Source organism: Anopheles cruzii, chromosome 2, assembly GCF_943734635.1.
Source record: "Anopheles cruzii chromosome 2, idAnoCruzAS_RS32_06, whole genome shotgun sequence".
Classification (NCBI taxonomy): domain Eukaryota; kingdom Metazoa; phylum Arthropoda; class Insecta; order Diptera; family Culicidae; genus Anopheles; species Anopheles cruzii.
The window spans coordinates 442,330-455,307 of NC_069144.1; the positions used below are offsets into that span (position 1 = coordinate 442,330).

Consider the following 12,978-nt stretch of genomic DNA (forward strand, 5'->3'; position numbering starts at 1 on the left):
CTTTGAAGAGTGGTACTAAAAATTGTACTAACAGCGTACAGCTACTTGGATGGGCTAAGACACAACAATGCGCTTACATTAGACGCAACAAATAGCCTGATGGGAATTCAGCATCGTGAAGGTTTTAGATGGCAATAACGTCATCTCCTTCAACACCGCAGAAACGGTAAAAATGGTTTCCATCTGTCACGACACTCCATTTAGAGTCAAACAAACTTACTCCTTTGCAACTGTTCCATCTTTTGTAGACGCCACATTGTGCTTTATAACTTCCCGCTTGACGTAATGCTGTTCGAGCGAGACGGCTCGAAGTACTTGACTAAACTTTAAGACTTTTTCTTCTCAGTTCGCTCGGAAAAAGCTGAAGTTTGTAGCAATGCAAGAAAAGAACGCAAAAACTCGCCTGGTGAACAACAAAGCCGCCGTGCCCCGCCATCGGAAATTAATTCCCAACAGTAATTTTCTTCGCCACCGATGCGCTTGCGACCCAACGGAGTCACCGACGGTTCTGCTGGCGCTGTGATTATCTGCGCTGCATATCGAGTGCTGCTGCTACTGGGGAAGTGTGCGTATTTTTTTGTTTTTCCCAAAAAAAATCCAGTGGCAAAGTTCTTAATATGGATCAACTCTGAATAATTAAACTGTGCCTAAAGGGGCGTATTAGAAGAAATACTAAGGCAAACTTGAAGCTAGTATTTTCGCTGTGCTAAAGTCGTCGTCCAGTACTAGTAAGATGACGTCTAGTAAAGATAAGCCTTTTTTTTAAGTCTAGTGCCTTTTACGATCTATCTAACTTTAGGGAAAATCTATAAACTCTCTGTCAAAAATAATGAATAGCCAGTGGCAATCAATTAAATGTCTTTTATGCTTATTACAAAACTAAACCATTAGTCAATAATATTCAAAGGCTTCAACGCATCTCGCAGGCATACCGAAGGTTTTCATCTCCCAAACATCAAACAGCATCTACCGGAATCGCTCCGGAGCTTACGCCCGACCGAAAGACCACTTCCACAGAAACAATCCCCACTCGACGTCACTTCTGGTGGCGTCGGAAAAGCTCCGAAACTAATTATTTTGTCTACCTCACCCCGGTGTCCATCCCCGGTTCGCCGTAACGTTTGCTTACCTTTACTCAGCTAGTTGGATTACGGAGACTCTGCGCGCATTAGCCTCTTCTGTGCAAACCAGGGTCGGCGGGGCGGAGAGGCGCACCACCGGAAGTTATGATCACACAATGAGAGAAAGTTGGTCCTACCACGTCACGACGTCGGCCGTGGTACTGGATGGTGGTGCTCCCGCTGGTCACTGATAATCGCACCAATCACCGGCACTGATTGGAATTCATCACCGCGCACCGCGGACCTACACAATATCGAATGGGAAATTACTCGCGTGCGCAAGAGGCTGAGGTGCCCTATCGTCTCCAACAGTGGCGTCAAACTCGTGCCGCGATGCCCGGTTCCAGTGGTTCGATCCCGCACACGCCGACCCCGTCCAAGTCGAAGTGTTTTGGAAATCTTTTTCCCAACTTCGAATTGACGCCGTCGAGTCGGAAGTTGCAGGGCAGCAAAAGTTTGCCGGCCCTACAAACGCCTGCGGGTGGGCTGCTTCGTGTCCGTGTGGCCGTGGGAAACGGCGCAACTGGCACCGCTGCCGATGGCAACATCAATCCTCAAACTTCACCCGAAACACAAGTCGAGCGGAATAAACGCGGAAAAAAACGCTAACGGAAAGTCCGGGCCCAACTCCCGACGGTTTGTCGAACGGCGGGAGATCAATATTTCACGAAGAACAATTGTCTCGGTTCTGTGTCCGCCCGTCATCCGAACAAAGCCGGGATGGGACGGGAAATGAATCTTTAAGGGACGCGTGCTCTAGACAACCAACGCTGAATCGAAAGATGTTTCCCGGATCTTTTACTTTCTTTTCCCACGTTTCCAGAAACGGTTTTGCTTCTACGTGCCGCCATCTTGCACGTTCAAAGTGTCCTCCCTTCTGTCTTAAAATTAGCTTCCTCTAAACTTTGCTGGGGAGTTTTTGCTTTCCCTGTCTTTTGCTTTTGTTACCAGCACCATAATCGAGCAAAAAGCTTCCCGGGTTTCGTCCCGGGAGGGTTTGAACAGAATGGACTAATGAAAGGACGCTTTCTGCAAGTGACTTAGGAAAGCGGACGCCGGTGAGCGGCAAGAGCGCTTATATTAAATTTCATTTTCGCACATTTATCGTACAGAAATGTCCCCAGGCTGGCCTTGTGTGAAGGGTGAGGCTAATTTCTGTGTGAAAAGCGTTTCTATAGCCGCGGGTCGCTGTTAGGCGGGCTTCCCAGACCCCGAGGGCCAATGATTTCAGACTTATCGCCGAGAACGGCACCCGCGCAGCTTCGCGATTGTCACTCACGGCAAGCCTTATCCGGCATCTGAAGTGCGTCAGCGGAGTTCGCATCGTACGGTGGCTTTCGGTGGGCCAAATCCTACCCAAGCCAGGACATTGTTCAGAAGACTTCTTCACTCTTCAAGTCTCGACGTAGCGAAACCACTTCTGCCGTACGCCCGGATAATGATTACCGATTTCGGCCCGAATCCCAACAAATTCAAACGCAAGGGATCCCCCACCAACACACACACACACACCGTTTACAATACAATCGATTGGATTTCCTGCTTGGGCCCGAAGAAGCGCACAACTTGACGGGATTCTTTTTTGTGGTTATCGGCCGGGTTCGGCCGATGCAGAGGCAAAAAATTGGCACCGTTCGGCTCCCGAGAACCGGAAGGCGTCCCTCTAGTTCCTCTGCCTTTTTTCTCCTACCCCCCACAGACGCCGCCGATCGTCGAAACTCTTGCCGGAACACAGGCACAGCACATCCGCTAACTTCACCGTCATCAAATTGAGGTTAGGTTGGGCACCCGAGCCTGCGTCGCTAGATCGGAGTGCCGGGTGCTCTCTAGCACCCTGACGAGCTTATCCCCCGCAGCCCAACCACCGTTCGCTCGCAGGGCCGCCTCAGACCTCGTCAAAATTTCAAACTACACACAATGGTGTCCGTTGATTGAACAATTGCGACGATAGTGTCACAGATACACACTTCTCTTTCACAAAACCCGGATGTACACCGTAACTCTGGAGAGAGAGACACAGAGGGTGGAACTTCCGGTGGGACCAAACCGCTGTCCAACCGCGAACCAGAAGACTTTCGCTGACCGCGCTCCGAAGCCCGAAGACGTCCAACTCAACGGGCGTCCCTGGAAAAACTGAACTGATTTCAACCAACCGGCACACCACTCGACATCGACTGTCTCGGGTACCGTGCCCGACCGAACGCCATGGCAATAGGCCAACGGACAGAGAGAGAGAAAGAGCGAGAAGACAAAGAAGTCCCGCTCGCCGTCGGGAAACCGAGCAAGGATGAAAAGCTCACTTGTTGACTCGTCCACGGTCCGGAGCTTCGGAGCTCGAAGAGCTTTCATGTTCGTGGCTATTTCGCGTCTACCGGCAAGGCTTCCGTGTCCGTGGAGCTGGTCGGCGTCACCCTAACCTACTACAAAACACCACCGGCATGCTGATAAACTAATCGAGCACGCACGGCAGCGACCAACGGCGGGTTCCGGTACATCTCGAGTTCGGGTGGGTCGGGGACTGCAAACGCAAGTGCGTGCCTGTCGCGCTGCATACCATCATCCAATTACGGTTGCGCCGCGAGTGGATTATTTTTAACTGGCATCCGTCCGATGTACGAGCATCAAACGTCCAACGTGAACCGTGTGTGCAGAAAATAAGCTTCGTATTGTTTCCTGGAAAATCATCAAGCATCAGCCGTTGTTGTTATCGGTGTCCACCACAGCGGCCATGTTAGGTGTAGGGAATTTTAAATACATTCATTCAAATAGTTTATATAGGGAGTCGCACGTGTGGACCCACTTACAATCGGAATTAATTTAGCCTATGCAAATAGCAGCAGGACATGAACAACAAATGAGTAATTAACAGTTCGCTGTAAATTGAAAATTAAACCCGAAGCTCTGTCGATAGCGATGGCGTTGTTTCCTAAATACTCTCAAAGGCACCTCTCCAATTGAGCTGAAATGGTCCAATTGACATTAACCGAAATCGTACAGCGTACAGCAATACTCTGCTAAGCGAATGTTCCATCAATGACTTCCTCAAACCAAAATACAACCTACGTAGTTACAGGCCCAAAAGAACAATCTGTCCAATTGTCAATCTAAAACGGGACACAAATTAAATTCTCGAGCATTGTTGTGAAAAGATATTTTGAAACTCCAATTTAAATTATCCATTTTGCGATTCACTTCCAACTCACCAATTTTAAGCGCCCACCAACAATTGCGTCATACGCAGGCTAATGAACGCAAAAACGAACGAAAGAGACACATTTCGTTGGCGTCTTCAAAGAACGGTGGCGCTTTCACGCGCCAATAAAAACCCAACCATGAACCATGGCAAAATGGCACCATTTCCTCGGAAACGAGATGAAACATTTTCCCCACTTCGGCGGGTGTCCCATGACCCATAAATCAGGGTAAAAAGTTTACCCTTTGGTGCCGAACCGGGGAAAACCTAGTCGGCTGTAGCCGTTCTATTAGCCACCAAAAAAAGAAGGAAACGAATCGTCTACGACAGCATATGTATCATCGGCCGGGTAAGGAAATTCCCTTTGATACCGGATACGTGGCGGTTTGCTAGCTGTCACTGTGTCACCAGTATGCTTTCTCATCGTAAATACATTTGCGGTCCAGCCATCTTCCATCGGTGGGAAAGGGGGGGGGGGGGGGGGGGGTGGATGCACAGCGGTAACCAGATTCGCTTATGACCACCCCCTTACTCCCGAACGATCCAGCTTTTCCTGATGCGGAACCGTACTGAAATGGGAGATTAATTTTCGAGCATATGATGAATCTACTTCACCAGTCCCAGCGTTGCGTTTACTTCGACGCTCGACTCTGCCAGCAACACTCATAAGGCTCACAGGACACAAGTGAATACCAATCGAACATGGGAGGATTTTAATTTTCATCCTCAAGACTCGTCCGTTTTGGGGGGTGCAATTGCGCGAAGCTATTACCTACTCCAATCATCTGCTTATTATGCATCCGGTTTGTGTATCCTTCACCAACGAGAGCTTAGAATCCAACGGAGGGCGGAGGGCGCTAAAAATAGTACGTGCATAAAAGATTGATTTTCTGTTTAAAACTTGAATCCGTGCTTCACATCCATCTCATCCGCACGGTGTAAAAGCAAGGTGTAGGGAGTACAGAAAAAAAACGAAATCGGAACACACTTTGGCGTTGGGATACTCCAATTGTAGCACCAACCAGGCCTCCTGCTCGAATCTGAAATCGATCCGAATTCTGATTTACCGAACACTCTGTGCTCATCTGTAGAACGGAGCTTTTTTTGCCCGCTCCAGCTCCATGCTGTCCCAATAAAATGTAAATTTAGTTCATTTCGTCTCGCCAACTTCATCTGAAGAGGAGCCGGTTTTCAAACTCCTGATCCATCTGCGGAAAGCGGCTGCCTCCACGGACACCAGGGAACATTGAGTGGACCAATGTGTAACAGAGCTAGTATACGTTTGGTTAACGTTTCTTTTAATACGAAGTGCCTATGAACCAAACTACCGAAGTAATAAGTACCAGCTCGCCTTCTGTTCGTCCGTATTAACCTGTCCCAGTTCCTAAACTTCCTAAATCTAAAAATTATATTCTGAAACGCAGCTTAACAACTTATTGTGCCTACGTAATACAAGTGTACCCTACGATTGGAAGTGAAGGCCGCGAAGCCTACAAATCTAAAACCGTTCCCTATCCGGTAATCACATCGCCATTTTATTTGCTCCCTCCGCCACGTTTCGCCAACGTCTACTACGCCAAGAGGCAATCAACCGTAACTCGCGTTGTTTCGCTAGGCTTGCTTTCTCTATCTCTCTGTCTCTCTGTCTCTCGATTCAATTTGACTGGCGCTTCAATCAGTAATGGTGACAAGTGGTAAGTTGTAAAATTTAAATCACTTTCGTGGATTTCACTTACTCACGCCAATCGCTGCAGAGGCCCAATTGTTTGTTCATCATTTTTGTGGTTCTTCTCCTTTTATTCGTTAGTGATCGTGTGGTATCGATTAATATTGGATCGATCTCACGATAACATTACGAGATGAATGCATTAATTTATCAATTAAATAATAACTACTGTTATCGAAGTTAGTAAAATTTGGAAAGCCATTGAAATGATTTCGTAGCTGCTCGTTTGACTGCTCATATTCATGAGCTTATTAACATACTTTAAGGTGACGATATCTTCTTCCAAGCAAATGGTGCACATTGAAGTGAGACTAAAGTGTGCAATTAACGTAATTGCTTAGGGTGGCTCACAGCACTACACTGTTTGCATTTACCATGCATGGTTTTCCTCCTTAATCTGCCAAAAACATGGACTCTGGGGAGAAAGTAATTTCCTCTTCGAAACTGGGCGGAGAAAACGAATAGATTAGCATATTTCCCAGTATTCGAACAAGCTAATAACCTTTAAGATTTCAAGAAACTTCTATTAGAATTCTTACTTACAAAAATATAATTGTCATGGATGTAGGAGTCAAAAGTTCTGTTAAAAATATAAGAAAAGTTGGAAAACTCTTAATAAAATATGTTATTCGTCCAAATAATACAGGAAAATTGCGAGAAGATTTTGTTGTTGCTTTCTTTGTGTGGAGCTTATAGCCAATGGACCCCAAATGACTACTCGGAGAGATAATCTCTTATGAATACGTCCTACTCCGCCCGGCTGCGGAATGTAACACACGTGTCTCTATAGTTGGCTGGACATCATCCCTAATCTGGTCTACTTCCAGATCGAGGAAACTCAATCAACAGGTATCACCACTAAAGCTGTCCTATATTTTGTTTTTCCTTGCCTCGGTTACCGATATTTCGACGCCTGGAAAAAATTGAAGCCGTTGCCATCGCGAGCCGTCGTAATCCAAACGAATGTCCCCGCAGCACCAAACAGCAGTAGACATTCCGCTAAGCTAGGACAAAGCCAACAAATGAACCGTAATATATAATAGCGAAACTTTTATTTAGATCATAACTTTAGGGCAGTCGGACCTACGCCTGACGAAACGAACACTCACAGCGCTTATGGTGCAACGTTGGCCTAGATGTTTTACCGGATACCACATGAACTTGCAAACTTTTGTTAGCAAGGTCTGGCCTGAGCTATGGATGAAAATAAAATCGATCGTTCTTCTTTCATGCCTAGAGCATCGTCACAGTGACCTTTTACCATTTTATCTTTAAATACCTGGTCAACAAATTGGCATTTTAGCTTCTACCAAGCCTAACGTGGCTCTAATCTGTTCTTTTTTTGGGTGCTGTATCGTTACAGATTGCCAAAAATGCATGTATCATTTTTTTTTTAACACAAAACAACTACAATATTCACGTTTGGAGCTAGAGAGAGAAGATATATTTTCCATACAAATAATAAGGCAACTGGTTGCAACTGTCAATTTAAACTGAGGCTTTCCAATTTTATAGGACGCAGAAGGGAGTTATGAAAAGTTTATAGCAGTCCGAAATGACAGCGATGATTAGTCATTTGGGTTGGGCTTGTTTACGTTCATCACAAAGTTTACCTGTAGCATTTTTTGTGTTTTATCTTTGTTTTCCGCATCGAAACATTCCAAAAAACGATGAATCTCACTAAATCTTCTGTAGTTTTAGCTAGTTTGTGTCTGCTGACGCTGTTCGTTCAATCAAGTAATCATCTCGTCGCTACTGATTTCCCATACCGAAGGAGACTTACGGATTTCCCACTTCCAGGCGAAGCAATCTGGTGCTATCGGTGCAACTCGGCGACCCCCGGGTGCGGTGACAAGTTCAACTGGCGCGGAATCGGCTACCTCGGTGATCCGTGCCCCGAGGACGATGATATTTGTGTGAAGGTGGTCGAACGCAAAGGAACGATGGAAACCATAACGCGCGATTGTCTGAGCTCGCTCCAGGGCTTCCGGACCGACATACCAGCCGACAAGTACGAAGGATGCCGCGTAGCTGCCAAAGACCCCAAACTGGCCCATTACGTTAACACGTCGATCAGCGAGCTGGACGTAAAGCGCGATCACTTCGATTCGACCAAGTTTTGCTTCTGTTTCCTAGACCACCGGTGTAATGGTGCCACTGGGCTGGGCAAGGAATCTCCCGGGATGCTAATTGCTTCCGTCACTTTAGGGTTAGTGCTGCTACTCAGACAACTATTTTAAGCGCTATTGCGAGTTATAACGTGTTAACGCAGCATTCCATAGAGAGCCGTCCATATAGACTAACAAGCAAAAGTATTTGTTTCGCTGTTAGCAAATGAGTTTCTTTTTGTACAAACGATCCTCCTTTGAGGTGATACTATAGTTAAAGAACCATCCATTGTCGATAACGTAAGCGAAAAAGCACAAATTCAACTGAGCATTTCAATACCGTCCACGTGAAACTCAAGACACATTTTTTTAATAAATCTGAAAACGAAACCTTTTAGTCATACTCATTTATGATTGTATTTTTCTATTACATGCCTTGTTAGTCACGTCAATGACAAGAAGCGATACTGTAAGCTTCCTACAGGTTGTTTTTAAACTCTACTTATTTCCCAGAACACTGAAAGATCAAAATCATCAGCCATGCTATCTCTTAAGCGCCTATTCCTGAACATTGCCACGATTATTGAGCCACTCTACACTATTTCCTCAACTAAACAACAACATTGTATCGTCTAATGACCTACTGGATTGGTGATGTGGACATGAATAGGATGATATTTTTAAGCAATCCGTCTGAACTTGGTTCAATATCTCGTCGTATAAACGGTGGAGGAGTATATTAAGGCTTTATTAAGGTTCTAGGGTAATGTTTTAGAGTTTTGTCATCAACTTTCACTTTTCCGATTTCGAAACGAATACCGAGATTTTGGGAAAAATTAAGAAAAACAGAACCATCAAACCGTTTTTTAAAGCATCTACAAAGTATATGCTTCCACTGCTGCTCTTCGTTACACTGAAACCGACTACTTCGATTGTGCGGTGCCCGACTGCTTCGATTGTGCGGGCCGGATGCTTAGTAAGCAAAAGTGCGCTCCATCGGATAGCCCAGCTTCTCAAGGGCGGGAATGCAGGCGTAGTTGACCATGGGTGGTGGACCACACATCAGCACCAGGGCGGACGGTGTCGCAGGGAAGAGCTGTGCCTTTATCATCTCATCCGACACGAAACCCTTGCCCTGGTTCCACTCTGGTTTTGGTCGGTCGAGTGTATACCAGAGCTTGAACTGTTCCGGGTACCGCGTCGCAAGATCGTCCAGTTCAGGCTTTAGCAAGATGTCGTCCTCCGTCTGCGGGCAAAAAACGAAGAAATGGGACAATGTGTCAGTATACGGCAGCAACACACAGAACTCGTGCAAGATTCGTACCTGATTGGCAAAGATGAGCGAAAGCTTCGTTTTGTCCGTATCGGAATGTTTCAATATTTCGCGAACAAGTTGCAGCATTGGCGTGATACCGGTTCCGCCTGAGAAGGGCAAAGGACAGGTATTGTTAGCCAATGTTGTCTCTTCAAATAATGCACGGTTCTACGCTCGGTTCTGAACCGATAGTGGCAATCGCGATTTTAAAATGCATCTTATCAGGAAAACCACTCTGACATCAGCATCGGGCGATAAGCGCGTGCACCGCACGACGAAGTCCGCACCGACTTACCCGCAATCAGGCTAACTTGGTTGGCTTCGTAGATTTGTGCCGGATCTTTGCGCAGTTTCTTGATCGAGAAACGCCCATTGCCGAGGTACTGCAACCGGCCCGATGGACCCCGGAATGCAATCCGATCACCGAGCGACAATGCCTCCAGATGCTGGGACATCTTGCCACCGTCCGGGAACTTGGGGTGTACGTTCTTTTTGTACACCTTCACCACCAGATCGACGAACCCGTGATCGTCGTCGCACGAGACGGGCGTGTAGGCTCGAATCACCAGCTCATCGTTAATGGTGGCCGACAGGTGAATGTGCTGGCCAACCGGAAGCCCCAGGATGTGTTTGTCGCTCGGCAGCCCAAACCGGAAACGCCGCGTATCGTGCGAAATCTCTTCCTTCTCCACTAGAGGCAGCATGTACTTCTCCTGCGGATCGAGCAGCGTTTTCGGTTCCTTCGAGCTGCCCCCTCCGGTGCTCTTTGGGGAAGTGCGCGACGATTTGTCCTTCTTGTTGTTCAGCAGATAGTTGGCGATGGCCGCACCGACCACCACCACCACTACGCCGATCGCAATCGGAACTACCTGCAAAACATGAATAAACAACACTCATTTACATTCTTGCAACGCAATAATATTTGCAGTGATGCTCGTCGTTTGGACCATATGGAACGTCTCGCGAATGAGCAAGTCCACGGATCGGCAGTATAAAGTTGCAGTCGTCGGCTTAAATTCAAGGACAAACGAAACGTCTGCAACGCCTGAGAGCACTTTAGAGTGGCATTCTTTTAATTTAAAACAGATGTAAGCTTCCTTTTACATGACTAAGGCGATCGTTAGAAGCTGGATCAAAAATCAGAGGATCGTAGGTTCCGCTTTTCTGACACCTAGTCTGAGTCAACCTTATCTCAGTCAACAATCAGTCGTGCGCTAAAGAGGTACCATATCACTCATCGTCTGATGTTGAACTGCTTTTTGTCTACTCTTTATCGCTCCCACAACGACCCAGCAGATCGAAGACAAAATATGGCCATATTGTTATGAAATGTGCGGAATCATCTCCATCAACTGCTGGTGATGATGCGTCAGCAGCACATACAAAATTATGTAAGGAGATGGACGGCGGCTTGTACACTACACCTGCACCTCTCGCTTCACTGTGGCCATCCGCGTACCGCCATTAGAAACGGGCACACCTTTGTCTCACGAAAGAGTTGGACGGAGCAAAACAATAAAACAACATGCGCAAACGTGGAACTTACGTCAAACTCAAACATCTTTCGTCTCTCCCGGTCGGACGTTCACTGATTTGGCCCAAGCGGCCCGAGACTATCAAGAGCGAATAACAATAAAACCGGCAAACACCAACACATTTCAGAGAACCGCGGAAACGTGAGCGTGAAACGTTAGCCGGCTGCTGAAGGGTTACGCGGCACGGGAGATATTTACGTTCGGTATTGGACCCCACTCTCCAGTTTGTAGGCCTCTGTCTAATGGCTGTTCATTACAATGTCAAGGCAGACACCCTCGCTACTTTAGTCCTCATGAGGTGCATCAAAGGATAAACTATGAATTATTATTCGCGGTGTTGAAGTGGCCGAAAAAATATGTTGTAGCATTGTCAGCATACAACCACCACAACTCGGCTGCGTGCGTAGCATGTGATAAGAGGTGCCGGCCTTTTGCCTTTACTCTTATCTCTTGCTGCTCGGGGGTTCTGTATTTGTGTGATCCTTTCCTAAAAGGCTACGACAAAAAGCATCTCTAGGGTTTGGTTTACCACACAGAGAGAGGGTTCACCGCGCAGTATCGATTCACAACGTACCAACACAATCGTACGGGCGGCAGCATTGCACATTTCATGATCACGCCCGCCAAGGTCACCAGGCGTCGACGCGCGAAAAAAGGCCAACGAACAGCTGACGCGCCCTTTCGCCGCCGATGGCGCACGAAACGGCAGGAAATGGTTTCACTTTTCGTGCCGTTCCGTTCTGATTCTGGTCGCTACGCCGCTATGCTGCTACGTCTTTCGTCAGTGTTGCATAAATAAAACATTATTTGCAAATAATTTAGTTAAAAGTCTTAATAGAGTCAATATGAAAGAAGGCATATTTTTGATGACAGAGCCATTCTAGTCTACTACGATTGCAAAATGTATTTCGATGTTTGAAAGGAGTTTTGAAATTTCCATCACAGTAAGCTGGGAAATAGTGTTTTAGTTGTTGATCTATTTCGAATCAAACTTAAAGTTGATCCAAATATTTAATACAAAAAACTCTGCTAAACCTGTAACATGGCAACAAATTTAAAAATCATTTTCTTAGATGGTTTTAGAGTTTTCGCTCACAAAACGCTCCCAAAGGGGTAATTCTTACATCACATCCTGTCATCCTGCCTAATGGCCACCGTGCGTGATCTATCGCATCGAGAAATCTGTCTTCAAGAGTCGGGCATATTTTATCGATTTTTACTTCCGTTTTACACCATTAACCTTGCACGCCAATGCGCCAAGCAATCACTTACCTGGTTGGCCGCGAATCCCATGGCTCCAATACTCCGGGCCGGCTTTCTGTGCTGCTTTGCCGGAAGAGTACTTTACCGAACCAAAAACCGTCGGCTAACTATTGCGAGCACGAGAGGTAGATAAAATTGATTCGACCTGCAAAATAAATCGAGCGTTACCAATCACGCACAAACACCCACGGTCGGAAACCGGTTTTCAAAATCACAAGCAGATAACGGTCCGATGTCTTGCGGAGAAGGGTTTGCTACGTGCAACTCCGGCGGCAGCGAGCCGTGTTTGGAATTGTACAGCTTCCGACGGACACGCTGTCTCTCCTTACCGGGATTATGGAAGACTTCGTATGATCTTATGTAATCCGGCGCAGCACAATCCGGCAAAAGTGTACCACACGAAGGAACGGTAATGGAAATACTACAATGCAAAACGTAAGAAATTACCGCCACGCAAGCCACGCATCCGCGAGGGCGTGTGACGCGATTATCTATTTTTACTATACACTGTTTTAGTCGACACGCGATGCCAGTGCAAAAAATGCTGTTGGTCTTGCGTACCACGTAAACAGGGAACCGCGGGGTTGCACTTTTCAGCCGGCTTTCGGTTCGGGGCTGGGTAAGAGATACTCCGCGAGGATTTACTTCTATTTCTGGACGAGGGCACAGAACAACAAACCTTTTCTCTCTAACGTCCAGGTGGAAATGGTGCGTTTA

At 46.7% G+C, this 12,978-nt stretch overlaps 2 protein-coding genes across 2 annotated transcripts; one reads left to right on the plus strand and one right to left on the minus strand.

Moving 5' to 3' along the window:
- Window positions 1-5,995: 5,995 nt before the first annotated feature.
- On the plus strand, window positions 5,996-8,549 carry LOC128269263 (uncharacterized). The gene is made up of 2 exons (XM_053006673.1): window positions 5,996-6,008; window positions 7,841-8,549. Exons 1-2 carry the CDS (start codon window positions 5,996-5,998, stop codon window positions 8,278-8,280), a joined length of 453 nt encoding a protein of 150 aa, XP_052862633.1. The 3' UTR covers window positions 8,281-8,549.
- A 69-nt stretch (window positions 8,550-8,618) lies between these two features.
- On the minus strand, window positions 8,619-12,391 carry LOC128268139 (NADH-cytochrome b5 reductase 2). Its single transcript, XM_053005161.1, has 4 exons — window positions 12,271-12,391; window positions 9,759-10,332; window positions 9,473-9,570; window positions 8,619-9,394 (listed from the first exon to the last, which is right to left on the minus strand). The coding sequence occupies exons 1-4, from the start codon at window positions 12,289-12,291 to the stop codon at window positions 9,122-9,124; spliced, it is 966 nt and encodes a 321-aa protein (XP_052861121.1). The 5' UTR covers window positions 12,292-12,391; the 3' UTR covers window positions 8,619-9,121.
- Window positions 12,392-12,978: the final 587 nt, after the last annotated feature.